We start from the raw sequence: 27,462 nt of genomic DNA, 5'->3' as shown, positions 1-27,462 counted from the left end.
GTATATGATTTAGGAGGATGCTCCATTTTCCTGTTCGAACAGCTTATATGGCTGTGCTTACTTTTTCTCCTTTTAAAGGTAATGGGTTTTTGGCTCCCCAAACATGTGATTCTGGTCAAGTTTAACTTCAGCAGCACGTATATAGCATCTGCCTTCTCTGGAAACCTTTTGCTAGAGCAAATTTCTTCATTTGTCTCAAGGATACTGAATTCCTGTCTTTGAACCGTGGTTCACATGGCTCCTGGAGAACACGTCGTTTTCTTTCCCATTCCAGGCAATGAAGCTCCATTTCCCAAGTTCTGTTGTTCTTACTAACACTATCCCTATTTCTCACCCTCCTCGCCATCGACAAAGCCTGGTACTCCAGCCGCTCAGGTGGGTATAGGAGTTGTAGCTGAGGCAGATGCGGCTGATGCTGTTGGGTTCCCTTTCCCCTCTGACATGGAAGACGATTACGAACCTGAGCTGCTGTTAATACCATCTAATCAGCCGGTCAACCAGCCCATTCTGGCCGCGGCTCAGTCCTTGCACCGGGAAGCTACCAAGTGGTCTAGTAAGGTACTGATCGGTACCCCAGCTGGGGGCTGCTCCAAATGCATCCGGCCATGTGCAGCCTTGACACCTTGCATCACTCATTTATCTGTGCGGGTCCTGTGAGTCTGAGCAGGGCGGGCAACTGTCTTGTCTGCACCTTGTTGTTAGTACTGGCTTCACAAGTTTGATAGGTTTGCTGATGCCTGACTGAACTGCATTTATGTTTGGGGAATAAAGAGGAATGGGGTCACTTTTCAAGGATTCATTTTCTTCCCATTTTGTGGCCATTAATCGGAACTATAAATTCCTTGGGAAGCTGTAGATGCTCTCTCAGTGACTTCTAGGTCAGGAGCCATTGGGGACCACTAAAAGTTCCCCTAGTTTGAGCACTGAGCTTTGCTTGGCTCCCACTGACCTCTCACTGGTGGCTCAGCAGAGTTGATCAGGAGAAGCAGCAGCTTTATACGGCAGAGTCTGGGGAGGACTGCTTGCTGCCCTGCACCTGGCTGTATAGCAGATGCTGGCCTTTGTGGGACCCCACAGGGAAGGGGCTTCACTGACTGCTTTTCAGGTGACTCAGGGGTTGGAAGTGGCCACAGGGAAAAAGCTCAAGGCCATCAGTTAGGTGACAGAGCCTTGGTTACTGAACTAACATTCATTTGGAGAGTCTAGGTGTAGAAGTGATCACATTTTTGGGGCCTATTTAAAGATGGCATGTTGCAAGAGTCTGAAGATGGTGGGTAGTAACTAACCCTGGCACGGTGCTGTCTTCTAACCCATGTCATATAGTCCTCAATTACTTCAGGTCTACACGGGAAGACTGTCCAGAGTGTGTCATCTAACATATGTCTCTCCTCATGACTTTTCCCAAACCTGTGTTCTGTCTAGCCTCAGTGATGAGCCACTCCATGGTGCCTGTGGAGCTCTTGCAAGAGTACCCCGAGTGGCATGGTTTGCGTGCGCCTCACTGCATCGTACAGAAACTGAAAAGCATGAGGGGCACAGAGTGGGGCCTGGCCATTCAGGCAGTTTTAAACACTGCAGCTGCTGTAGTTCTAGGTTGTTAAGGACATAAAATAAACTGCTTAAATATTTCATTATAATCCATGTGGGTTTTAAGTTAACCAAATGCCAAATATCAGATAAACTGCCATTAATGAGAGAAGGGGCTTCTATTTACAGCCTGATTCAACTTTATTTCTGTCTACTTATTCATTTGGTTCCTCCTTCAGCATCCTCCTAGGTGAACATGCCTTCACTGGAAGCTTCACTTAGCTGATGAGACTGAAGAATTGAATTGTAATTTTAAAAATGCAGAATGATTAAAACAGTATGCTCTTTCAGGCAGTAGAGGGAGGAGGGCAAAGTAGTTTAGATGAGAAGATATCCATTTCTCCTGTTTTTCTCACTTGGGCTGAAAATATTAACTAGAGTCTAGTGAAGTAGCACAAGTACTTGGCTGCTGTTTACAAGAGCAAAGATGAAGAGGATGCTTTCAGCATCTGGAAAGCCTCTTCTGTGCTCACCATCTCTGGCCATGGCCACCTTCACTGCTTTTCCCCTATTATAGAAATCAAAATGCCTGCGACAGACTCCTTGGCTTTGACCCCATGTTATTGACACAATTAACCTGGAGATGCTCAAGTGCTTGTCCAGTGCTGTGCCTGGGGCACGCACGCTGCCCTTTCAGACTAATAGCTGGGTTCTTTGTTTTCATTCAGGATATTCTCACTGAGTGCTGGGGCAAGTGCCCTGTCTCATTCTTCTGTTTCTCCAGTGCATTCTATCGCCCAAAACAATACTCTTCCTCCTTTCCTTAGCCTTCCAGAGGGCTGCTAGAGCAGCAGGCTTCCTTAACTCAGCCAGTGTGTGGGCAGAGCTCATGCTGTATCTTTGCTTCTCTCTAGGGCAATGATATCATTGCAGCAGCCAAGCGCATGGCTCTGCTGATGGCGGAGATGTCTCGGCTGGTAAGAGGGGGCAGTGGTACCAAGCGGGCACTCATTCAGTGTGCCAAGGATATCGCTAAGGCCTCTGATGAGGTGACTCGGCTGGCCAAGGAAGTTGCCAAGCAGTGTACAGATAAGCGGATTAGAACCAATCTTTTACAGGTACTTGGGGAAAATAGGCTTTCTGTGTGTGGGGAGGTAAGGGAGAACGGGGAAGGGGAGGGAGGGAACAGGCGAGGAAAGGGAAGAGGGCACACCTGAGTAGGAAGCATGACTGAGGAAAAAGAGGGGGTGGGATGGCACTCAAGAAGGGAAAGCAGCAAGGGCAGTGTGTGGATATTTGGAAAAAACAGACCGAAAGTTTTATTTTCTAGCCTAGTAGAAGTTGAATGCTTTCGTTTATGGACCAATTGGGTCAGAACTGACCCTAGAGATAAAAACAAGTATATGTGTGCTGCTCTTTTATTAAGTATCTGCATGCCATTGATTGGGAATGGAATTAGGTCTGTCTGCCTCTGAGGAACTTGTGTACAAGACAGCCAACGAACATCAAATGAAACTTTCTCTTTAGGTGTGTGAGCGAATCCCAACTATAAGCACCCAGCTCAAAATCCTGTCCACAGTGAAGGCTACCATGCTGGGCCGGACCAACATCAGTGATGAGGAATCTGAGCAGGTATGTGTTGGGTTCTCTGCCCAAGCTTCTTTGCTGTTTAATTTCATTATTAGGACAAACTTAGCTTTGAATTGAGAATTCAGGAGCCCTCCTTTTTCTTACTTCCCCTCTGGTGGACCCTGAGTCACACTCTTGATTTTCTTAGGGTAGAGAACACATCTTGGTTGCATCACCCACAGAAGACCCATTATTAGTTTAAAAGTTAAAACAAGAGAGGTAGTCTCTCCCCATTAGGGAGTTCACCAACTGCTTCTGACCTCTACAGAGACTAGGGGCGCCGTAGAGGAAACATGGAGGACAGTCTTCTTGTTCCCGCCACTGCTGCTTACACTGACATTATTTTAATCCAGCAGCTCTCATCTCCCTCCCATGGGAACTTCATCAAAACCCCTAACTTTTGTATAGTGCAAGTGGAGCTTGGTACTGAGTTGTTTTCCTTGGTGGGATATCTTTTGCCTAAAGATGGGAAATGTTGGGAAAGGAAGGATAAGACTGGAAATCATCCTAAGTCACATAAAGTTAATTATCTATCAAAATGCATGTTGGGACTATGTGTGTTTCATTAAATTAAAAAAGGGAGAAATAGTGTGGTAGACTAGAAAAAACACAGGGTACAAATGAGAAGTCTTATTGGACCCCAACTCTTATTGTGTGAGTTTGGTTGGCAAGGCTCCAAGCTTTTCCAGGCCTGAGACCTTACATAACAAGAAAGAAGACCAAGGTTAGGAATTTAGACTGTAGGTTCTTCTTCCAGAGCCCTCTGAAGTTTATGTACGTATTTTACTCATGTGACACCAGAAACAATAAAAGGGCAGCACTCATATACTTGATTTTCTCTCTAGGGTCAGTCCTGACCCAATTGGCTCACCAATTTGTTTTCTGGGGAAATCCTATAGCCTTCATTAAAGCCTCAAAAGACCTGTGATTTACAGATAGTTAGAATTAGTGCCCTAAAGAATGATTCGGTTGCCTGGATGTGAGTAGACATCCAGCTAGAACCGTGTCCTCCAAGTTTGTTTTGAAAATTAATGTACTTACATTTATAAGGTAGTAGTGACTTGGTTTGTTAACTAAGAAAACGAAACAACCCACCCTCCAAACAGTCTAGGTAAAATATATAGCATGTTGATTAGTGATGATGGATTTTAAGAAGAAAATAATAACTTCATGTGAAGAATTTTAGGAGTTTATGGTGTATGATTTAATGTAAGGAAGGTTCCCTAAGGCAAAGATCTGAAGGACGCTGGAGGGGGAGCCCGAGTTACTTGGAAGAGAAGTGTCGCAACTAGAGGAAATAGCAGGGGTCCTAAAAGAACACCGCCTATGAAAACCAAGAACGAGTACACGCTTTCAGCCATACGAGGACACAGTGCAGCCACTGATTGTACAGTTAAACCACCTGTGACGCAGGCAAGGGTGGTACCCAGTGAAGGTGGGGTTGATGCAGTGCACTCCTGGCTTCGTGGTTGCTGGAAGGCAGCACTGCACCAGGCACTACAGTAACAAGGCTCTTTTCTTGCAGGCCACAGAGATGCTGGTGCATAATGCCCAGAACCTCATGCAGTCTGTGAAGGAGACTGTGCGAGAAGCAGAAGCCGCTTCAATCAAAATTCGAACAGATGCTGGATTTACTCTGCGCTGGGTCAGAAAGACTCCCTGGTACCAGTAGGCGCCTCGCCAAGCCTGGTTGGTACATAATCTCTGCTGAAGAGCAGAGAACCATCTGAATTCCAGAAGCCATTCAGAGTTGCAGGAGTGAACAAAATCAATCCCTGGTCTCACACCAGAAAGGAATGGGGCCTCGTCACATAGAAAACATTTACACTCTTGTCATGGACACTTTGAAATGTCTCGTGTAAGCCCTGTACTCTCACAGTTACTCTCGTGCACAGTCTCCCAGTACGAGGACTGGGTCTCTAGCCCATGGATTTTACATAAGCTAAGAATGAGTGAACACTAGCCGGAAGCCACGCTCTGTCCTGGGGACATCTCCCTGTTTACGGCTCACCAAGTCCTTTTCCCCGCTTTAGACCCTCAGGACCTTAGAGCTGAGGCAAGTCAGTTAGTAACTGTGCTTTTAAAAGTTATTTTGGGTTTTCCATGTTGCTGCTGACCCTGTCTACCTTCCCTGGGCTGTGCATCCTTCGCTGCAGGAGAAGGTGGTCTTTGGGGGAAGGTCCTGCTTGTGTGGCCTGGATTCATTTCCTGCTTCCTCCCCCATGTAATCCTAGTTCCTCACAATGTAAAACCAACTTTCACTGTTGGGAGGAAATCACTATTTTGTCTTTACTCATGCCCAAGTAGTATGTGTTAGGTAAACTCCCTGCCTCACATCCTGCCTTGCTTGGTTGCCAAGGTAACCATCCTGCAAACACACTGGTGCTCTCTGCCGCTATAGGGGCAGAGTAGCTGGGGTGTGATCCTGCCCATCCTCCCAGTGGGGCCACTCCCAGGTTTTCTATGCTTTGTCACTGCCAGTAGAAGTCTATGCTGAGGCTTTTGCATGCATTCGTTAGCTCTTGTTTTCTTTTTTAATTTCTGAGCTGAAATGCTGCATTCATTTTTTAACCAAATCATCCTAGCCTTTGGCAGCCTTCCTCTATATGCTTCTTAAACAAGATTTTAAAGATACATAGATACATACTTGTCTGTAATCTCTCCATCCCCCACTTCGGGTCTCTATATACTCTCCAGGCTAGTCTTGAACGTCAGGGTTCAAGTGACCCACCTTTGTCACCTAGGAGGTCCTTTAGGCCCTACCACCACACTTGGCTTTGCTTGTAACGTTGAAAGGTCCATCCAAAATCAGGTCCTAAGAATTCGGGCTTGCCCCTTCAGGCACTTGAATGGAAAGGTAGCCTGGCCGGAAGAGCCTCCTTGTTTAGGGAGAGCAGCATTTGCAGATTCTAATTCTGGTGCTGCTCAGGACAAACCGGTAGGAACTATTAAGCTTTCAATTGCTTTTAACCAACTACAACCAAGCCTTTCTCATCCTTCCCTAAATATAAGTTAAAGAATAATAGGCATGGTATCTAATTATCAGAAAGGCATGTTTCCTATCGGGGAAAGTCAGAAAAGAAGTGAAGTCCCTTGTTTTTTCATTTATCCCTGCTGTGTAAGCATTTTGCAGCACATGAATGCCTTCCTTCAGAAGTCAAGGCCCAGATGAATACAGGAGTGAGGCCGTTTTCCTGGATGCTCTTCCTCCATCTAGGGTGTTCAATTCCACACTGAATGTATACATCTTAAGTTGACCCTGTATACTCAGGCTTCCCCGATTTCCTTTCAGCTGATAAAGATTCTTTTCAAAGCTCTCAGCAGATCTGTATAGTTGCTTACCTGATATAAGTGCATATCAATGCCTTTAAAGTATAAATCTATGCCAAAGATCATCTTTTGTTTTACTAAAGATTACTTAGAGGAACTTAAAAAAAAATCATGTCTGCTCTCCATGTTCTTGCAGTTCTGGAGGCAGAAGTCTGCCAGATGCACTCTTCGAGTGTCAGTGCTTATAGTACAAGGAGGCAAAAACAAACAGTCCCTGAATGACTTGTTAGAGATGCCACCACTAAAAAACTACACTTATAAGCTAGGGTTTACTATATGCAAATGTTTTCTGCCTCTTCTTTTGTTCTGTTTAAAACAATAAAATACATTTATACAAAGAATGCTCTAAATGACCGACATGTTATTTTACTAGCAACTTTAGGTCAGACTCTTCCTTTGTTTTTGAATCTAATCCTCAAGACCTGGAAAATAATGATTCTATTCAATCCATAAAGGAGTGGAAGTTACATAAAAGGGTCTGTGATAAAGGACGATCCTGGGAACTAGACATTAGAAGGAGCAAAAATCACAAATTACCAGTGGGCAAAGCACCCAGATGTGGGTCACCCTCTGGCTGAAGGGGCCCTCATTTGAGAAGATTTTAGCTATTACTGGCAACCACCATTGTCCCTTAAGATGAAGTTGCGAAATGTGAGGGACATTTTATTTGTTCCCATCCCCAGTACAGAACTGGGCTGTAATGCAGAGCCAGCTTTGAGGACACAGTCCTCCTCCTACCTCAGGAAACATTAACTAAAACAAACAAAAACCCATGCTTTTGCCTAATTCTCTAGAACTGGAAAAAAAATGACATCACAGGGTGAAGTCTACCTTTGCACTGGGTTAGACATTCCTAAGCAGAAGTGAACTGCAGTTTGTGTCAAGGCTGCTGGACTGGCGCAGCAGTCCCTGACGCCTCCATTTGCTTTGTACCTTGTTTACTGGCCCTCTGTGGCACTGGCGCTGCAGTTAGTTTTTTTATTTTGTTCTGTTTTGTTTTTCCCTAACCAATTGCTTCTAAGGACAAAGAGACCAGCATATTTCCAGGGTTTTTCTGTAGCACCATTTAAGGAATGAAGCCATGGGCTGAATTCTTATGGTGGGGAAGGGGTTGGGTTACCTCACGAAGAAAATAAGCATGTTTTATTTGCTCTTGGATCATGGTTACTTAAAAAACAAAAAAGGAATATGCTAGATTAATCAAAACTCCATGTTTGAAAAATCTTTTAATACTGAGTATTCCTGGATCTCTATTGAAGTGGTAAGGAAGGCAGTTTTGATCATTTGTGACCAGAAAGAGGACACTTCAAAAAGATGAATGGCTGTGAATATGTGCTACGTCGGAAAAGGCCCTTTGAATGTTTGAGCAACTGTAACACCTTAGGATACAGAAGAAACTAATTCAGTGCAGCCAGCTCTAACACAGCCTGAATATGAGAATATTCCATCAACAATCAAACTTAAAAATTATCAGTATGTTGCTTTCATTTTTTATTGACATTGTAGCCAGAGCTAGAGAAAGGGCATATTGGGTTCTCTCAAAATAAATATACCAATTTAACTGTAAAAGAATGCAGTCCGCTTAGCTATTTTAGTTCTCTCTCTACTTTGATGGACAAGACTGCACAGGAGGGAAGTCATACAGTCTAGGTATGGATGGTGAGATAAAGGACCGTGAAGAAATAAAGCTTGTGAGGTAAAAGAACAAGGTACTAGAACTAGATGACCAGTCTTAGTCAAAGAGAATAGGTATTTTACATTTTGACTTAGAAAAATGATTGGCTACTCAAGAAATTTCTATTTGAAGTTGCAACAGCTGGCCTTGCTCATTAGATGGGGGCAAAAGCTGAGGTGCTGCTGCACCATCAACACTCCAGCGAGGGATGACTTCGCATGTAAAGGACAGATGAGAGGACAGGAACACAGAAGTCGAAGGAAAGCAAGGGGACTAGGAAGAGCAAGCACTTTTGTCCTGACTTTCAGCCTTCCTCCATTTTCTTGCGTCTAATGAGGCAAAATCACTGCACAAGGATTTCCAAGCCAAAGATGGAGAATGGGATGAGGCACAGACTGACTTTCTAAGCGTTAAGGATCAACCGGTATAAATCATTACTGAGGATTCTGTTTGACTTTCAGTATAATGTTCTTCCATGCACACAGCACAGCAAAGACACCAGAGTGCTTCAGTTGCATTTCAACAATAGTTTTGGGAATGTGTCTATCACAATGGCCTTGGGGTGTACATACTGTAAAAAGGTGTTGGGAAACACAGGGCATACAGGCAGATCCAACTACTTATGCACAAAAAGACGAAAGATTGAAAAAGAGAAGAGACTAACAGTAGTGAACACATGTTTTCCTCCTCTTGCTGGACTAGGGCATGAGGCTTTCAGGCTAACTAGATAAAGCTTTAATAAAACATGAGGATGGCAAAGGTTTGCTTAATTTCCTTTTACTACTTTGTTTGAAAGCACAAACACTTGTGCCTGCAATGACTTCCTAACGGCAGAAGTAGAGTTCCCTTTCACTGTCTTAATAAAGTATTTGCCCTTCTGATGCAAATGATTTGACTGTGCTATCTGACAGCTGGACTGGTGGCACAAGATTGATGGTGTATTTACTGCAGCAAGGTCTTTGTAAATCAAAATCTGAGCTTTACATAAAAATCTTATTTATAAAAAATATAATACCACATACAGTGAGAATGGAGCATGGAGCTGTGATGCTCCCTGCCAGGACCATGTGGAAGTGGCTTTTGCTACAGTGCTTGCTTAATGGCACAAGTGAAAAGCTGAGTAAGGCAAACACTTGAAGAGGCAGTTTTCTGTAAACTTCTTAGGTGGGGCAATCTCCTCTCTTGGGACACTGATTGAGATGGCTAAAATCAGGTGTGACACTTGGCAGCACCTGACACATCACGGACTGAGACAGTTCCTGCTGATGGATGAGACCAGTTCATTTGCTTTAGGAGAGAGGTTATCACTGTAGCCTTCTGCCTTGACTGATAATGCGCAGCGTTCAGCTGGTAGCCCCCATGGAAGAAATCATCTAAATCTTTTCCTAAGTGAAAAGATAGAAAATAAGCTAAGTCTTTAGAAAACTTTCTTTAGCTTAAAGCTCCTTAAGAACCCTACATTGATTACTAAGCAACTTTGTTAGCAGTGTAGCTTGACACAAATGCTGTATATGTATTCCCACCCACTCGGTACCTAATAGTAATAAATTGTAATGACACTTGAAAAACAAACTGATCTTGAGGAAGTTTGCCTCTTCTCATGTCCTCACTTGGAACTTCCCAGCTTTTGTGACATACTTGACTCCCTTAAATGGCTTATATTTCTCGCCATACATGTCCAAGCGATTCACTTTTAAGCCTGTGTTAAAAAGAATGAAACAAATCATTACTATCCCCATAACAGTGCAGTATTTGTTTAGCAATAAACCCTGTACCCTAGATGTGACACTGCACAGTGCTCCATTCATTATTTTGGAAACAATGTCCCTTTTCTATCACCCACATGCTGTACTCTGGGGAGTATGGCCTTAGTGAAGATGCCCCTGTGGCTAGCTAATTCCACTTTCTGTGAACACAAATAATTGCTTCTCTGGAACTTACGGTGAAGCGGGGTATGTGTGAGATAAGCTGTGCTCCCAAACTCCTAGTGCCTGGAGGCCAGCAACAGCATGCAGACTGAAGCTGCTGCTCTTTCTAGGGTGGGACTGTTAGTGCTCTCCCAACTCCTGACCCCAATTTCCACTAAACACTTAGCAAATTTATCGTTACCTGAAATAGCAAGCTGCTGGATCTTGAACTGTATGTTGAGGCTTGGATTCTCTTCTGGCTTGGGTGCTCCTGACTGTAAATTTACCAGTCCTTTAAGACTTGGGAGCTTCTGTGGAGTAATTTTCCCCACATCCCATGCTAGTACCTTAAAAAGACAAAGAAAATATCTGAACTATGCGTTAAAGATAAGCTCATAGGTTAACAGATACTATAAACTTCTCTACAAAATGAAGTAGTCTTGGAAAACAGGGGAAGCCTGGAATAGACAATTGGCTTATGCTATTCTCATTAAACGTCCAGATACAGAATCCTTTCTTCAAGCAAATGCACCTGTGTGGAAGCTGAGTCCTAGATGAGAGTGTGGCTGCAGTTGGGGGTGAGGGCCACAGATGGGAGACGCTTATGCTTCGTCTTACATGGTCCCTGAAGAGTTCTTTGAATTCTTAAGATGTTAGATGTTCCTTTAAAATAATTATTTTTACTTACATGTACGTGTTTATCTATGTGGGTTTGTGCATGTGAGTCCAGAACCCACAGAAGCCAGAAGAGAGTATTAGACTCCTTGGAGCTAGAGTAATAGGCAGTTGTGTGCCTCCAATGTGGTTGTTGGGAACCAAATGGGTGTTCTGTAACAGAGGTTGATGTTCTTAGCTAATGAGCCATCTCTCCAGCTCCAAGGTAGCACACACTTTTAATTTCAGCACTCTGGAGGTGGAGGCAGGCCTGTCTGTGAGTTCAAGGCCAGCCTGGTCTACATAGCAAATTCCACAACAGCCAAGGCTACATCAAAAAACTCGAAAAAACAAGTAAAAACAAACAAAAAACCCCAAATACCCCAGCTCCCCCCCCCCAAATGCTCTATGAGTTTATTCAAAATTACACCTTCTCAGCTAAATGTGGTAGCACACGCTTTTAATTTAGCACAGAGTGGCTCTGAGTTCCAGGCCAGCTTGGGCTACAATTGTTCTCAAACCAAACCAACCAACCAAACACACCAAGTACTCTATTCTGCTTTTGAAAACTTACCATTTTTTTATATAAGGAAGCAAGGGCGCTGAGAGAAAAATCAACTTTTATAGATCTCTGAAGACCTAACTACTATGACCACCCCCAACCACAAAACAGACTGCAAAGCACTTGCTCACTCTGGATTTGAAGTGACTGTACCTTGGTGACTGGATCAAATGTATAGCTGCCTTGTGTTGGTGTCAGGTTCATATTCAGCACAACTTTTGGCATGTGAACAGTTACTGTGATTCCTTCAATAGTTTTTCCCATGTTCTGTTTTGGTCCAATTGTTATATCAAATCTGCCACAAGAGCTGTTTTCCTTAAAGCTGATACTGTGTTTCACATACACTGGTATTGCCACTAGACTAAAAAAGACACAGAGAGAAAGATATAAAAGTACATATGTACACAATGGAAGATATGAGGCAACTCCAGATGTAGTATGTGTCCCGTGTGTCTGTAACTGTGTCCCAGGGCCACACACCCTGAAGATGCGGTCTATGCACTAGGTGTCTGAGGACAGTACAGTGTTCTGGTACCAGTGTGCTAGAACTGTGTAGGTTGTCAACAAATACAGAAACCAAACAGACACCTGCTTTCTGCTTTCAATACCATATAAACAACAGGGATAAAGGGATAAAACTCGAGAGAGAGCGAGAGAGAAAGAGCGCATTAAAATAACTTAAAGTGCTAAGAAATAATTTCTCAGAAAGTTTCAGTTTTGTCTTGTTATGCAAATGCTTTCTGATATTTTAAAGGGACAAGTTAGCTACTGCTGACAATGTTGAAGTGTTGAATGTGCGCTCAGGAGGTGGAGGCAGGAGGATCCAGAGTTTGAGGCTAGCCTGAGTTACAAATAAGAGGCTGTCTTAAAAACAAGAACCACCTCCACCCCCAAGGTAGAGAACAGTGACTTGAAGCAGGTGGTTTATGGAATGTCTTAGGGCATCGCTGTCTCATTAGGCACCAAGGTCATGCTTTGCCCAGGCCGTACATAAGCCAAGGGTTTGCTCTGAGTTATAGATTTTAACCTTCTCTGTCTCCTATATCTCTACACTTTCAGGTCCAGAAACACTGACTGTTTTAGGGGCCTAGATATTCTCACCAGTTCTCATTAGGTTAGCAAAGATAAACTGACAAACTAAACTGTAAAAGTGAAATGAGAACAGGGGAGTTCTACTCAAATTGTTTGTGTTGGCAAATTCTGGCTGATGCATCAGTTTACTTTTGTGAGCTGACACGATATGATATAAGTCGGAAATTTCCATCTGGAGGAATAAATGACAAAACTCTTTCAGATTCCCAGCGTTTGAACCGGATGCACGGGTGGAAGCTGACATCATCTAGAAGCCTTGGGTTCTGCAGGAAAAGAAAAAGCCATAGGCACAGAGTATAAGGAGTATGACAACAGTATTTACACATGATAAATTAATATGTTCTCCAAGTCACTCTAAAAGCATTTTAAGAATTATTATGACAACATCAAAGTAACCTAGTAGTTTTATAACTTTTAATGTTTACAAACATTTTATATACTTTACTTGAAGTTTATAAACTATGGGGAGAAAAAGCAAGTCGCATTATTTGTATTCCATAGATGAAAAGTGAGGTTCAAAAAAGTCAAGAGAAGCTGGTCCCGCCTTTAATCCCAGTACTCGGGAGGCAGAGGCAGGTGGATCTCTGTGAGTACAGTCTGGTCTACAGAGAAACCCTGACTCAAGAAACAACAACAAAAACAACAACAACAGGAAAGTTAAGAGGAACAGGTGACAGAGATGGAACCAGAACATTTCACTTAGCTGTTTTTAGCAGTGTGTCATGCTAAATCTAAAAAGAGGTGAACTATCAACACCCCTTTACATAAGCAAAGCAAATATTCAGTCAAAGCGACAGAGGAGATACAAAAGCCCAGACAGTGACTTCTGAGCCACTTCTAGCACACTCTAGGTAAAGACTTCTCTTTGACCTTTCCATAAAGGCCATGCTGAATGTGTCAGCTACTGTCTGGAAAGTTGTGCTAGAAATATTTCTGAGATAATCCTTTGTAACCTAATAAATAAACTTCAGGGCTGGAGAGACGGCTTAGCAGGGAGAGGGCATTGCTGCCAAGCCCGAGGACCAGGGCTTGATCTCTAGGATCCACATGGTGGAAGGAGAGAATCCTCTGCCCTGGAAATGCGTGTCAACTCACACCCCCCCCCTCTCTCTCACACACACACATACACACACACACAGGAATACAAAGTAAAATAGAGTTTAATTTTATCTCAGTTTTGTATCATTTAGCATTTCAAATCTATTAGGCATACAAGAGAGTGTGGAACAGATCAAAGCTTACCATGAAAGAGAGAGAGAGATCAGGCATTCCAGATAGCTTAATGCAAGCATCAATGACCCCTTGAATTTCTGCAAAGACCGTAGATCCTAAAGAAAGGAAGAAGAAGCTGATAACTCTAATGGAATCTGGGTCTCTCTAGAGCTCTCACTGCACCTGAGTCATGGGAACACAGCCTGGGCGTCAGGATTACAAAGCTTAGCACTTCTCTAACAGGGCAGTGGAGAGGATCTGTTGCACAGCGCTTCCCACTGGCCACACTGAACTGGCTAGGGTATAATTCTAAGGAAGACCAAACCTTTGGAGAGTCAGTCTTGTAAGATTGTTTGGACAGAAGCTTAAAATATTTTAATACAATTTAAAAATGATGCAGGTTTCACATGAAATGGATTAAGCTATAGACTTAGGTGATAATGGAAAGAAGATGAGATAAAGCCTGTTACCCACAGTCAGTCACCCACCTCACGATCAACTAGCTGTGTGGTGCAGGCCACAGAGTCCTGAGTCTTGGCTGCCTTATGTGTAAATCGTGAGGACAGAATGAGATGTTTTAAAATAAAACTTTATGGTACTAATATTTACCACCACTGTTTTCTCTGGTTAAAGACAACCAAAAAAGGCCTTTAGCTGAAGCATTGTACACAGTCAGGAAGCAGCATAGGTACCACGGTTATATAACACCTGTCAGATGAGCAACTGCAAGAGGGACTTAAAACATCTGGCAATATCTCAACTAGTGGTTATGATAATTATATGTAACCACTGGGCAGAATAGAAAGATTTATAAATCATTAGAAAATGAATGTTTTTCCTGCTAAAAAACCACTGTGCCAAGGGATTTCAGTTTTCAATCCAACTTGTATCAACTCAAGTTTTTTTCTCCCATAAGACCACAAATACATAATTACCTGATTTATCTATAATTGCATCTATCTCTTCAACTACATCAAAATAGGCCTCATTGTTCGTGTACTTTACTCCTGCTCGGCGCCATGGGATGTTGGACAGCTGCCCGGTGGGGAGGGTATCCCCAACATTACTGCTGCCTAGAAATTAGAAAAGAAGAAAGCAAAGTGGATATGTACAATGGTTGTCAGAAAAGTTATTATAAAAAGAAAAAATATATGCTTTAGCTTCTACTCCAGGGTTTGGATTTTTCTTCACTACAGTCAGGGATGGTCTCCAGAACTGCTGGAGACATACTCCATGCCAGATGCCGGACACAGGCCATGGACCCCTCTGTCCACTGGTTAGAACAAGATAAATGCACCATCTTTCTTTTGCTTCCTGTGTGTTAGTAGTAACCTAAGTTATTCCAGTGGCTCAACAAGAGAGTCCTGTCCTGCTGCCAGCAATGAAAAAGAGGCTGGCTACTTGACAACCTGCTGGTGAGAAATCTCCACTGGGAATACACAGTCAGAACCTGGTTCTTTGGTATTCAGAGGAATTCTACCTGAAGGCCTGCACTCTCTGTGGAGTAACTAGATGAAAAACATATTTTTGCTCATTCCCACTTTAACGTCAGTACACTACTGAGAATGAAGCTCTGTGATGAAGCCTTTGCCAATCATGTGCAAGGCTCTATAGTCAATCCCCAATACAGCAAAAACAAAGCAAAAAACCCCCCACATCTTTCTTTATATCAGGCACCACTTTTGCTGAAACAGCATTAATGTTCTACTTGCTTCCTGGCAAACTGCCTATATATGGTTATACAATCAGAAGACTTCCACTGTGACACACTAAACATTTTGCTTAGTTTACATTTCCCATTCAAAAGTAACGCACGTTGAACAACAGTAACGGCAGTAAATTTTATAAACAAAAGAACCTGTTAAATGACTAATATCACCTACCACTAACATTTGGGCATACTTCTTTAAATATTTCCCCATAAGTAGCACTCACCACTTTTTTCTATTTTCTTTTGTTCTTTCCTTTTTTTTTTTTAACTTTATAGTTGTAAAATACAGCATAGGGGGTGGGATTTGTAATTCCAGTACTTGAGAGAAAGAGGTAGGAGGATGGAAGTAAGTCTGAGGCCAGCCTGGTCTACATAGTAAGTTTCAGCAAGACCCTGCCTTCATAAAGCAATAAATAAAAAAATCAAAACAGGATGCAAGACAGGCAGCATATTCCTATTTCCAACACTCAGGAGGCTAACTAAGCTGTATAGTAGGGCTCTGTTTCAAAACCAAAACAAATTACACACAAAACCACTCCAAACGTGGTTTCAGGGCTGGGGACAGAGCACGCAGAGTGATTGCCTGGGATGCATAAAGTCCCGCACTGAAGGATGGAGGGCGTACTTCAACGCCGGCACCTGTAAGGTGGTGAAGGCAGAGGAGTTCAGCTATCCTTGGTCACACAGCAACACAGCACATTCCGGTCTAGATTAGTTTTTAAAGACAAGGAATGTATGTAGCCCAGGATGACTTAGAACTTGCGATTGCCCCCCCCCCCCACTGGCCTCCCAAGTGCTAGGATTATGGGTGTCACTAAACTTGGCTAACAAGACTAACACGTTTTTAGTCTATTTATTGCTATCCTGTTTCCAGCCTATTACTTTCCAAGAGTTATTAGAAAAATATTCTTTAGTCATGTTATTTCCCTGTTCAGAAACCTTTAGTGCTTCCCAGTTGCTTCATGATAAAAGCTAAATGTCCCACACAGCTGGGACAAGAGGCATTTGCTATTACACTCAGCCCAATTTCACTGCCTAAGCATGTCCCTCAGTGTTCAATTACAAACAGCTCTACTTCTGCTAGAGGGGCTAACACAACACAGCCTTCCAGTTTATGTGGGCTTCTCATTTTTCTATCTTATTCTACACTCTACTGATTCTGCAGGGTCCTGTGTTTGGGGCACCTGGTAGTTCAAGATTACTTCATCTATTGAACCATTTGGTACATGTACGTATGTGTGGTACTAGGAAACAGAATCTAGGCCTGAGCATATTAGGCAAGACTCCACCAATGAACTACACGCCCAGGTCCATTTTCTTCCTCTGTACCCCAGCTTAGCTGTGAACTCACGGCTGTTCTCCTTTAGCTGCCCTGGAAGCTGGGGTTACAGGTATGCACCACCACATCCAGCCTGAACCAGTCTCTTATATGTTATCAACCCATGCTACAGTTTTACATTATACATTAGCAACTTTTCTTATTAAATACATTTTTTTAAAAGTTAAAAAGTCTTCTAAAGTCGGCTGGAGTGATGGCTCAGTGGATAAAAGTGCTTGCTACTCAAACATTGGGACCAGATCCCAGCACCCACATAAAAAGATGGGCGTGGCTGTGCACACACCTGTGACTGTTGGGGTAGAGACAGGATGGCTAGGGCTTGCTGGCCACCAGGCTAGCTTCAGATTCAGAGAAACCTTTTCTCAGAAAAGGACCCAGGTGAGAATGATGGAGCACAGCACCATGCACACTCACACACATTCAGATGCATAAAGCAAAAATAAGGTGTTTTCTTAGCTAGAGATAATCAATGTAAACATTGTAGAATATTTCTCTTTGTAAATACCTATCTATCTCTAACTTTTTATTGATTTTGTGGTGTCTCATGCCCCTTAATATTGTGAGAGATTTCTAATGCCTCACTATAATCAATGTCCATGAAATATGGAGCTGCTCTTTAAGTGTTTATATTTTTAAACTACTTTCCCAGAGAGTAATTTCCCTCGATGGTAAAGAGATGACTAAAGTTGCTGAACATGGACAGTACAGCTGGAGTAGCATGTAACATTCCGTAAGAATCTCTCTCTAGGAGACTTTTCTTTTGGACAGATCCCATTATGTAGCTCTGGCTGTCCTGGTACTCGCTGTGTAGACCAGGCTAGCTTCAAATTCACAGAGACCCACCTGCCTTTATTTCCTGAATGCTGGATTGAAGGCTTGTACCATCAAGCCTACTCTTTCTAGAAGAATTTTAAAACATCAAAAGATTGTTTGAGTATGCTTAATTTCTAGATTTGGTCCAGAATTAAACCCAATTGAAAGCTTATTTTTTAAAAAGGCATAAATCCCAATATTCATGAGTTCTACAAATGAACTAATTTCTATTTATTGTTTTTATTTTTTGAAGTATTGATCATTAAGCCTAGTAATAGAAAAATCAGCTATGCTCTTAACTCTAAAAGTACTTTGTCCTGCAAGACTGAGCCTCTTTCAGTAAAAGAAACCTGTTTCTCATTCTCCAGATTGGCCGTGAACATAGCAGTTCCCTGGTGAGCCTCCTAAGTGCTATGATTACACATGTGAACTACATCTGATCTCACATGATCTGTTTTTGTTATTGTTCTCCCCCCAAGAAAGAAAGGGCGGCTGGCCAGATGGGTTAGTGGGTAAAGGCATCTGCTGCCATGCCTGAAGACTTGGTTCAGTCTCTAGAAGCCACATAGCAGAATGGGAGAACCAGCTCCAACAAACTGTCCTCTGATTTCCATGCCCATGCTACGGCATGCATGAACACGAGCACACGTGTGCATGTGGTGTGGGCCCATGCGCGCGCGCGCACAGACACACACACACATACTCACTCTAATGGGGCAACAGTATGGGGGCAGAGAATAAAATAAAAAAGAAAATAAAAATATATTCATTTAGACATTATTGTTAACTTTAATTTTGGCCAAATTAGACTACCCTAAAAATCTGTTATATGAGCAAAAATAAAGTGTTTTAAAAGTTTCAATGGACCAGTTCCTAACATAGTATTTTCATTTTTCATACCTGTAATAGAATTGACGACAGAACGTAGAATTGTTGGTGGCTTAATCAGTTCTTTCAAAATGTTAGATTCAGTAGCCAGTGGGAATCCATTGTCTAACATTTCTTCCAAGAGCTCATATACTATGACCACATTATCCTTAATTGCAGCCTCTGAACACTCACCAAAGTAGTCCTAACAAAACATTCATGATATTGAATAACAGAAAGCATGAAGGAAGGCTTGCTTTTATATAATACCCTTTGTTCTGAAGAGTAAGCTAACAGTAGCTAAACTCACAGTTTAAGATGCTACAAATTTATAGACATGAAAAAATTCTCCAAGCAAGGCCTAACATTTCTCTTCAGCATTTTCTTACTGTATATACTCTGAGTTGATTCCTATTATATATTATGCCAGAAAGTACTGAAACATGAACCTGAATTTGAGCTATAGACTTCACTTTTCCCTGATTAACCCACTCCCAAACACATAAATAGAAAATGTAAATACAGAAGAGCTCATGATCAATAAAAACTTTGTGATGATCCAGAGAGTGCTAAGTGGAGGACATTTTTGCTTCCTGATGAGATAATTTGCCACATATTAAAACAAAACAAAAAACAAACAGAGCAGCAATGTGCACCACTGCATGCTCCATAGAAGTGTTTATAAGATTGTGATCAGTTAGCATGGAAAGTCAGGCAGTGCACATCAAACACGTAAGTAACACACGTGAACGTGTGTCTTCCTGAACTGTCTTGGGTGGTTTAGTTACAACAGTTGGATGGATACAAACCTGAAAGGTGTCAGCAACGCGATGTAGAAACTCAATTACAAAGAGAGGTGGCACTTCTGTCTGTATGACAGACACAAAGAAGAGCTTCTCCCGGTAGATACTGATGAGGTAGTGGTGAGGGGTTGAAATGACAGGTGGTACATTCTCAACATCAGCAGCTTTCTCCTGAGCTTCAAAGAAATAGTCACACACAGACTGGCTTACAACGCTCTTCCAGTGTTTTTCTAGAAATATGTCCCCAGAGCAGTTGATGAGAAAGAGACTGTGGATCATTTTCTGTGAAGGAAAAGGGGGGGGGGGAAGACAAGGACATTATACCTATTGTACACTGTAAATGCACAGTTGTGTAGGTGGCGATTAGCACAGAGACTCACAGCTAGACAATGTCTAGAGACTGAGAGACTTTGGAGCACGCAGCCCTACACAGGATGTCTTTATCACACTCCTCCCCACAAGCCTCTGGAAACTAAGCAGAAGAGACAGGAAATGGTAGACAACTCCAAGGAAACAGCATCTTCCAGACACAACAGAGCTGATACAAATATGAACTTGCAGAGACACCACACAAAGACCACTACAAATTAAAACCACACAAAGTCCCAGGGCAGAGAAAAGGAAGAAGACACCAAGTCCCACCTCTAACCAACTATTTATAGTGGATACCTGCTATGAAAAGCAAAATCATTTTTCACCAATAGAGCCCCATGCACCAGAGTAGTTGGCCAACACAAGGATGACCATTTTTCTTTCTTTCTACCTTTGTTTTTCTTTTCTCTTTTTTGGAGAGAGAAAAAGAGGGCGACAGGAGAGGGGAGAGGGGAGAGGGTGAGGCACAGGGAACGCATAGGGAGATGGAAAGGATCCAGGCAGGGGGAGGAGAAAGAATATAATCAGTATATATTATATGAAAAAAAAAATCCTTGTCATATTGACCTGACATAAAAACCAGACAAAGGCAATGTAAGGAATTACAGATGAGTATCACTTAAGAACACACATGGAGAAGTTCTAAATTGTAGAAAACTAAGTTTAGCAACAAATTTCAAAAAGTACACTTTATCCCAAGAATGCAAGTTTGGTTTGGCCTAGGGTAATCGGTGCAATACACAGTCTGTGTCAGCTGGCTCTGTTAACGTGGTACAACCTAAGCAAGCCTGGAAGAGAAGGACCTGAACTGAGGAGCTGCCGCCTCCATCAGACCGTTCTGTGGGCTTAGCTGTTGGCCACTTCCTTAATTAATGATTAATGTGTGAAGGCCCAGCCCACTGTGGGTGTGTCACCCCTAGGAAGGCGGTCCTGGTGATATGAGAAGGTGAGCAAGACACTAAGCAGTGTTCCTCCATGTTCCTGCCCTGACTTCTCTCAGGGAACAACTGTGATCAAGATTTGTAAGCCACATAAATCCTTTCTTCGCAAGCTGCTTTTGGCCAAGGTGTTTATCACTTGTATTACATAACAAGCTTGAACTTTGTCTGGAATACAAGACACCTTGTCTTAAAATAAAGACGGAACTCAGAACAATGTTTGTAGACTATGCAACAGGAGGATGGCTGAAAAAATGTCTGCTTTATTCTCAGTTTATATTATGACAAATGTTGAAGAAAAGTCATTTACCTTAGATTACTCAGTGTCAGACATAAGATCCCAAGCTAACAGTTGAACAGCTCCTAACTTGCCTCTTATACACTAATTATCAGGCACATATTCGGACACACAGTGCCCAGCAGTGCTCACAGTGCTCAGCAGCATGTCCTTTACTTGTGCTGTCCAACATGGTAATCATAAATACATGTAACTACTAGTACTAGAAACGCAGCTAACGTGAAGTTGGGAGTGGTGGCACATACCTGTAAACCCCTGCACTTGGGAAGTGGAGGCATGAAGATCGGGGTGAGTTCAAGGCCAGCCTGGACCAGCAAGAACACAGTAAAATCAAGTCAGTTCAGGATAAAAAATAAACAACAAAAATGTGGTGATGACAACTAATGTACTGAAATGTTAAGTATTTTGAGACAGTCACTACAAAGTTTAGGCCAGCTTGGAAACTGGTGCTACTTTATACAGTTAGTGAGTTCATTTAAATGCCCACATCTGGCTTGGGATATCATTGGAGACAGTACAGTCAATGTGCTGTTTTAAGAGGAAGAGTTGAAGGACATGTTCCATGTAGAAAGCAAAACATGCTCTAGTTTTTGTGTTGAGAAAACATAATAGATTAGAGATAAAAGAAGTAGCACAGGTCAGTTCCAACCAGCAGTGCCCTGGAACACAGCGGTGCTCCATTACCACCACACTCGGAGAGAGCTGCTTGTTTTTGACTAGTTCCTTTATTTTAGAGCGAGATTGCCACTCATTTTCTTAAGCTAGTAAAAACTTCTTTCCAGGGAAGTTTCCATCAAAGTTGTTTCTATTGGCAGCAGTTCAGGTTTCAGAATAGAGCACAGTTAAGCCAGCTGCTGGATTTACTGATGTTACCCTTTGTGCTGAGATGAGAGTGTAACACTACAGCACCCAACAGCGCTTGGCTTTAAAAATCATTTTAACTTCTACAACAGGAAAACAGATCTTAGTTTTTCTATCCATTTTATGACCAACTACCTAATGTACCTAACAGTCAACACCTCACGGGGCAGTGAAAATCAGCCTGTTTCTTTAGCCACTTACGCTTTTAGTAGCTGCAGTTACTTTGCTCCTTATTTTATTAAAATTTTTTAGAAAACTACACAGAAACAACCACCACCATTTGTGTGTGTGTGTGTGTTTGTGTGTGTGTATGTGACTTCTGAATCACAAAACACACCTATCACAGTTTTGGTTGTAGCTTAACTGCTTCACGAATCCCCTTTTCTAAATGCGCATTCATCCTGAGGTCTTACGAGCAATACAATTACAACAGTCAAAATATCCTTGGAAAGCAAGTACTTAAAACACAAAGTGTGTTCTGTTTTTCCTCTTAGATACAGCCTCATGTTGCTGGACTCACGGGCTTAAGCAATCCCTTGCCTCAACATCCTAAGCAACAGGGACTACAGTCATTCACCACACTTTGTGTTCCTGCTACACAGAGCTTAATGGAGGCACAGAACCGGCTATGTACAAAGGGAGAGAACGGGGGATGGAAAGAGGCCAGGTCAGTACAGTGCCTGCCAAGCAAGCATGAGAACCTGAGTTTGGATACTCAGCACTGACATACACTGACATACACGCCTTTAGTCCCAGCACTGGGAGGCCGAGGCAGGCAGATCTCTGTGAGTTCAAGGCCAGCCTGGTCTACAAAGAGAGTACAAAGACAGCTAAGGCCACACAGAGAAACTTTGTTTAAAAAACAAAACAAATAACAACAACAACAAAGGAGGTAAGCCGGGCAGGCATGGTAGTGCACTCCTGTAATCCCAGCACTCAGGGAGGCAGAGGCAGGAGGATCCCTGTGCTTTCAAGGTTGGCCTGAACTACAAAGCCAGCCACAACAGCCAAGGCTACCCAGAGAAACCCTGTCTCAAAAAACCAAAAAATAAAATAAAATAAAAACAGGAGGCAGTGGTTCCTACTGCAACTCAAACAGTGGAGTAAAGGGTCGGGGGTCGGGGACTGGAGACAGGCAGATCCTCAGAGCTTTCTGCCTAGCTGTTCTAGCCAGCCGGTAAGCTCCAGGTTCAGTCAGATTGTCTCAGGAAACAAGGTGAACCATAGATAGACACCCAACTTAAACCTCAGGTCAGTTGTATATACCTGCACAAACATTCAAATGAGATCGAGAGCGAGTGTGAGCATGCGCGCTTGAACTTCCATCCCCCCCCCATAAGAATATGAAACAATGATACCTAAGAAGAATTTAGCTCCTCTGATTCTCAACCAGGATCTTGGCAATTTTTTTTCCTTTTCAACAAACTGTTCTATGTGTTATAAAATAGGCATTTTGGAGATATGAGGATGAATGAAAATTTCTATACTTAATCAGTTGCAAATACAAATATAGTAAGAAACAATTCCTACGATAGGGGAAATACAGTGATATAAAAGTGTTGTTTTCCAGGTTGGATAGACGACATATGTACAGCATGCTCTTAACAGAAGATTCAGATTTGGTGGATGTGGTGGCAAGTACCTTTAATCCCAGCACTTGGGAGGCAGAGGCAGGGGTGCATGTCTGAGTTCAAGGCCAACCTGGTTTACAAATCGAATTCCAGGACAGCTATGGTGGCTACACATGGAAACCTTGTCCTGAACACCTCCCCTGTCCCTCCCCGGACCAGCAAAATGACTCAGATTCAATTCCTAGCAACTATGTAAGGCAGATCATTACTCCAGTTCCAGGGGATCCACTGCCCTTGGTCTCCATGGACACTGCACTCATGCAAACATACCCACATGCAAACACATACACAACTAAAAATAATAAAAATAAATCTCAAAAAATGTCATACGATTTTCTTTTCTTTTCTTTTCTTTTTAAGACAGGGTTTTTCTGTGCAGTCTTGGCTGTCTTGGACTCGCTTTGTAGACCAGGCTGGCCTCGAACTCACAGCCATCTGCCTGCCTCTGCTTCCCAAGTGCTGGGATTAAAAAGGGTTTAACTTTTGTTGGCCTCACAAGTCTTTTTTTTTTCCTTTAAATTTTTAATTTATATGTGTGGGTGTTCTGTCTGCATGTATATCTGTGCAGTGGGTATGTGTGTTGTGCCCAAGAAGGCCAGAAGAGGTGTCAGATCTCCCTGGGAGAACAGGCAGCTGTCATCCACCACGTGAATGCTGGGAATTGAACTTAGGTCCTCTGACAGTGGAGCCGGTGCTTTAACCAGCTACCTATCTCTTGGCCCCAAGAAGCTTTTTTTTTTTTTTAAATCCACACTGAGACTATATGATTCAATGTCAAATGGATATCGGCAGTACTGCTTAAAGCAATTTTAGTGACAGCTCAGTAGGATGTTGGAAATGGCATCGCAGCGTAGTGCTTACATAGAAACAGCAAACAGGTAAAACAAAGGTGATGGAGTTGGAGATGGCTCGTGAGGAACGTGTCTGCTACCAAGCCTCAGGACCTGAGTTCGATTCTCACGGTGGACGGAGAGAATTGACACAAGTTGTCGCCTGACTTCTACATGTATACTGTGGCATGCAGCTGCACACACACAAAACAAACAATGCAAAAAAAATTTAAAAGGGAGGCCACCGAGAAGCAGAAGATAACAGCACTCTAAGGTAAAGGGACATATTTCCTTCTTTAAATACAGAGGAAGGAGATTTGTATACTTGGCTGCAGGAAATTTCTGTGTAATGTGTTTCTAAGACTCCCAAATGCTGCAAAGCAACCACCACCACGACCTCCACCATCCTTCTCTTCCTATGAGAATGCCGTTTGTTTTTTTTTTTAACCATGAAGTTAAAGCTTCAGGGTCAAACAAATCCGTGACATCCAATCAGCGCACCGCTCATCACGTTCCCATACTCCAGGCCACCTTCCCAGTCAGCAGCCCTGTCACCTGTCCCGTGAGACGCTACAACACCCTCCTCACTGTTCGCCCGTGCCAGGCTCGGTCCTGCAGGCGCCACCCAGTATGTAAACCGGACGTTCCCCGAGGCTCATCGCGGACTTTGCCTTCCAAGGCCAGACCTGGGGGCCGATGACTCCACTTCACTGTAAAGGACGTTTTTCCCGCGCCTGGGGCCCAGGGTTCGAGAACCCGGCCCGACAAGCGCACTGCTGTTTCCCTTCAGGCCCAGCGGACTAGAAAGCCCGGAAGGCCGGGCGTTAGCGGGAGGCGCGGCCCCGGGGCACGGCGGCAGGAGCACTCCCGCAGCACCGGCTAGGCTGCCGAGCCCCAGCTGTGCAGTCTGCTCCCCGGCTTTGGGGAACGTCTCCAGCCCGGACACTCCCCGCCCTCACACTCACCCCGACACCGGAGCGAGCCAGTGATTTGGTGCCGGGTCCTCTCTGAACCGAAGCCGCAGCAGCAGCAGAGAGAGCCGCGAGGACCCCGCGCTTGGACTGCCCGGCAGATTGCCTGACCAGCAGCCTCAGAGGCGCCAAGGAGGCCAGCAGGGCTACGAAGACACAGTGAGCGGAAAGGCGTTCAGCGAGAGGAACGGTGTCTCCAGAGGCCGAGGATCTGAACCTCCTACGGGGCTCGGGGTCTGGGAGAACATGGAGATTGGCACTCGCTGGACTCAGGCGCTCACTCGCAGCCTAACTCCGTTTGGGGGTCCCCTCGCCGTAGTAATCGAGGTCCTGGAGACGCGCGTAGAGCCAATGGCTTTGGACTAGAGTCACGGATTGGGCGGAGTTAAGAGAGGCGGGGCTTAGGGGAAGGGGGCGGGGACGAGCCGAGGGGCGGGGACGAGCCGAGGGGCGGGACCCCCGGGCTGAGGGGGCGGGACGCGCGGTCGAGGCAAACCACAGTGAGAGAGTGCGAAGATGGCAGCTGCTGAGGAGCCGAAGCCCAAGAAGCTGAAGGTGGAGGCGCCACCAGCGCTGAGGTAAGAGCCGCCCTACGTGGGGGAGGAGGGAGACGGCGCTTGCAGCGAGCCGAGCCCCACGTGGGCCGGCGCCGCTGCATGGTGTCCGCGTTCGTGGGGCCACCACGCAGGAGGACCTGCAGCTCCGGGAGCTGCCCGCGTGGCTGCTGTTGCCTCCTGTGCCCTCTCGGTTTGGACTCTTGCTCAGGTGCGTCCCCGGGCCTGGCAGCCATTGGCCAATCAGAGCAGCTGGCCCCGGAGGCCAAGCCGTCCTCTGGCGCCACGTGCGAGTCCTCGCGGGCTGCGCTAGTGCGACCCCAAGGGACCTATCTGGAGCTGCATCCTTAACTGGAGTAGAGCGGGAAGGAGCCCAGCGCCTCCCGGACCCTGGCGAAAGATAAAATTATAGGGATTTTCCGGAAGGCGTTGTGGAAGAGCGTTTTGACCTTTCTCGTCACCTGTGAGATCGTCTTTGGAGACCCCTACCAGGGACCCGAATCCACTTCCTAGGCTTTACTGGGGTTGCATTTGGCTAAATAGTTAAGAAAGTGTCTTGTCTTCTTTCTTTCTTTCTTTCTTTCTTTCTTTCTTTCTTTCTTTCTTTCTTTCTTTTGTTTTCTTTGCATATTTGGCAGGAGCAGAGAGACCTCTCGCCCAACACCTGACACACGTGTAATCGATGTTACAACTTTCACTTATAAAAAGCCGTGAAAAAAGCATTTCTTCCTAATAAGTATAGAGTACAGCGCGCGCAATGTTTGATGACTTTGAAGTGCTCATTGGAAGGCAGTGATTTTTTTTTTCTGTCTAAAAATAGACACATCAAGCAGATTTAAAGCTGTGGGCTATTACTGATTATACAAGACACATCTCACTTATTTCAACTATCTTCTCCATGTTCAAAAGATAATTTACTGAAAACTGAAAAGAAAATGTAAGTTAGGGGCCTGTATCACGTTCTTGGTAGAACGGGGTTGTGACCAAATCCCTTCCAATGGCTTACTATTCTCAGAGTTTTAGGGTATGCCAAATACCACGAATGTAAAAAAAAAAAAAAAAAAAGAGGATGTTTTATTTTAAATTTAAGATTAAGATTATCTGGGCCGGTGGTATGGCTTGTATCTGCTGCCAAGCCGGATGCAAAGTTCAAACTCCAGGACCCACGTGGTGGACAGAGCGAATGTGTTCTGTTGTCCTCTGACCTCTACACGTGGCGAAGCTCTGCTCCCACTAAATTAACAGAACTGTCACCTTAGATTTTCTTTTATTAAAAAACAATACATTATATAAATGATGATCCATTTTAACAATGCTTACCATATGAAGTAATGACATAAAGAAGTCTCTGAAAGAAAGGTGGGAGCCGGTTGTTGTGGCGCACGCCTTTAATCCCAGCACTCAGGGAGGCAGAGGTAGGGGAATCACTGTGAGGTTAAGGCCAGCTTGGTCTACAAAGCGAGTCCAGGACAGCCAGGGCTGTTACACAGAGAAACCCTGTCTCAAAACAAAAGAAAGAAATAAACAAAGAAAGAAAGGAAGGAAGGCAGGCAGGGGTCATTTATATTTTACAGGTGAGGTTATTGACGCTCAAATAAAACATTTAAAGAAGGGAAATATAAACGCAGCGCATCAGGATTCAAGTTTATTATTTAATTCTAGTGAGTTTACACAATTTCCAAGACATGCTTCTGTTTGCTTATGCATCTTTTAAAATGGTCCATGGTAATGTTTAACACTTAAATATGTATATGTCAGGCGCTCTTTCTGCATTCTATGTATGTTAAGTCAATACCATAACAATCCAATAAAACCATTTTTTATAATTATCTCAATTTTCCCAAAAAGAAAACAGGTGCATATCTGCCATTTGTGTCTGTTTAAAA

At 43.7% G+C, this 27,462-nt stretch overlaps 3 protein-coding genes across 6 annotated transcripts in view; 2 read left to right on the top strand and 1 right to left on the bottom strand.

Annotated features, from left to right (window-relative positions):
* VCL (vinculin) overlaps window positions 1-6,827 on the top strand; it is a 93,708-nt gene extending 86,881 nt beyond the window's left edge. Inside the window, exons 19-22 of one of the 2 annotated variants that reach the window (XM_084794943.1) lie at window positions 355-558; window positions 2,442-2,645; window positions 3,055-3,159; window positions 4,682-6,827. In XM_084794943.1, coding sequence (XP_084651069.1) covers window positions 355-558; window positions 2,442-2,645; window positions 3,055-3,159; window positions 4,682-4,828 — 660 coding nt within the window. In that variant the 3' untranslated portion in view covers window positions 4,829-6,827. The remainder of the gene's footprint in view (window positions 1-354; window positions 559-2,441; window positions 2,646-3,054; window positions 3,160-4,681) is intronic. The other variant, XM_084794942.1, reaches the window with a different exon arrangement.
* A 1,135-nt stretch (window positions 6,828-7,962) lies between these two features.
* Window positions 7,963-25,297, bottom strand: AP3M1 (adaptor related protein complex 3 subunit mu 1). Of its 2 annotated transcripts, none has more exons than XM_084794996.1 (9): window positions 25,017-25,297; window positions 19,128-19,403; window positions 18,352-18,523; window positions 14,524-14,661; window positions 13,619-13,704; window positions 12,506-12,639; window positions 11,438-11,645; window positions 10,271-10,415; window positions 7,963-9,860 (listed from the first exon to the last, which is right to left on the bottom strand). In XM_084794996.1, the coding sequence occupies exons 2-9, from the start codon at window positions 19,398-19,400 to the stop codon at window positions 9,760-9,762; spliced, it is 1,257 nt and encodes a 418-aa protein (XP_084651122.1). In that variant the 5' UTR covers window positions 19,401-19,403; window positions 25,017-25,297; the 3' UTR covers window positions 7,963-9,759. The 2 variants fall into 2 exon arrangements, with proteins under 2 accessions (XP_084651122.1, XP_084651123.1); XM_084794997.1 differs by lacking the exon at window positions 25,017-25,297 and adding an exon at window positions 24,607-24,986.
* Window positions 25,298-25,457: 160 nt separating this feature from the next.
* Window positions 25,458-27,462, top strand: part of ADK (adenosine kinase) — a 390,229-nt gene continuing 388,224 nt past the window's right edge. For both annotated transcript variants that reach the window (XM_084795010.1, XM_084795009.1), the window contains exon 1: window positions 25,458-25,600. In XM_084795010.1, the coding sequence (XP_084651136.1) occupies window positions 25,539-25,600 (62 nt within the window). In that variant the 5' untranslated portion in view covers window positions 25,458-25,538. The remainder of the gene's footprint in view (window positions 25,601-27,462) is intronic.

Source organism: Acomys minous (assembly GCF_964271855.1).
Source record: "Acomys minous genome assembly, chromosome: 9".
In the NCBI taxonomy this organism is placed as follows: Eukaryota; Metazoa; Chordata; class Mammalia; order Rodentia; family Muridae; genus Acomys; species Acomys minous.
The sequence above is the reverse complement of the archived record's forward strand: the minus strand, read 5'-3'. Positions and strand labels throughout refer to the sequence as shown.

Excerpts from the sequence above, each read along its gene's own strand:
- AP3M1 (XM_084794996.1), bottom strand. The coding sequence starts at position 19,400 with ATGATCCACAGTCTCTTTCTCATCAACTGCTCTGGGGACATATTTCTA. Across the intron at positions 14,662-18,351 it reads TGTCGTCAATTCTATTACAG|GCAGCAGTAATGTTGGGGAT; the intron begins GTATGAAAAATG and ends TCTAATTTCTAG. Across the intron at positions 10,416-11,437 it reads CATTTGATCCAGTCACCAAG|GTACTAGCATGGGATGTGGG; the intron begins GTACAGTCACTT and ends TGTCTTTTTAAG.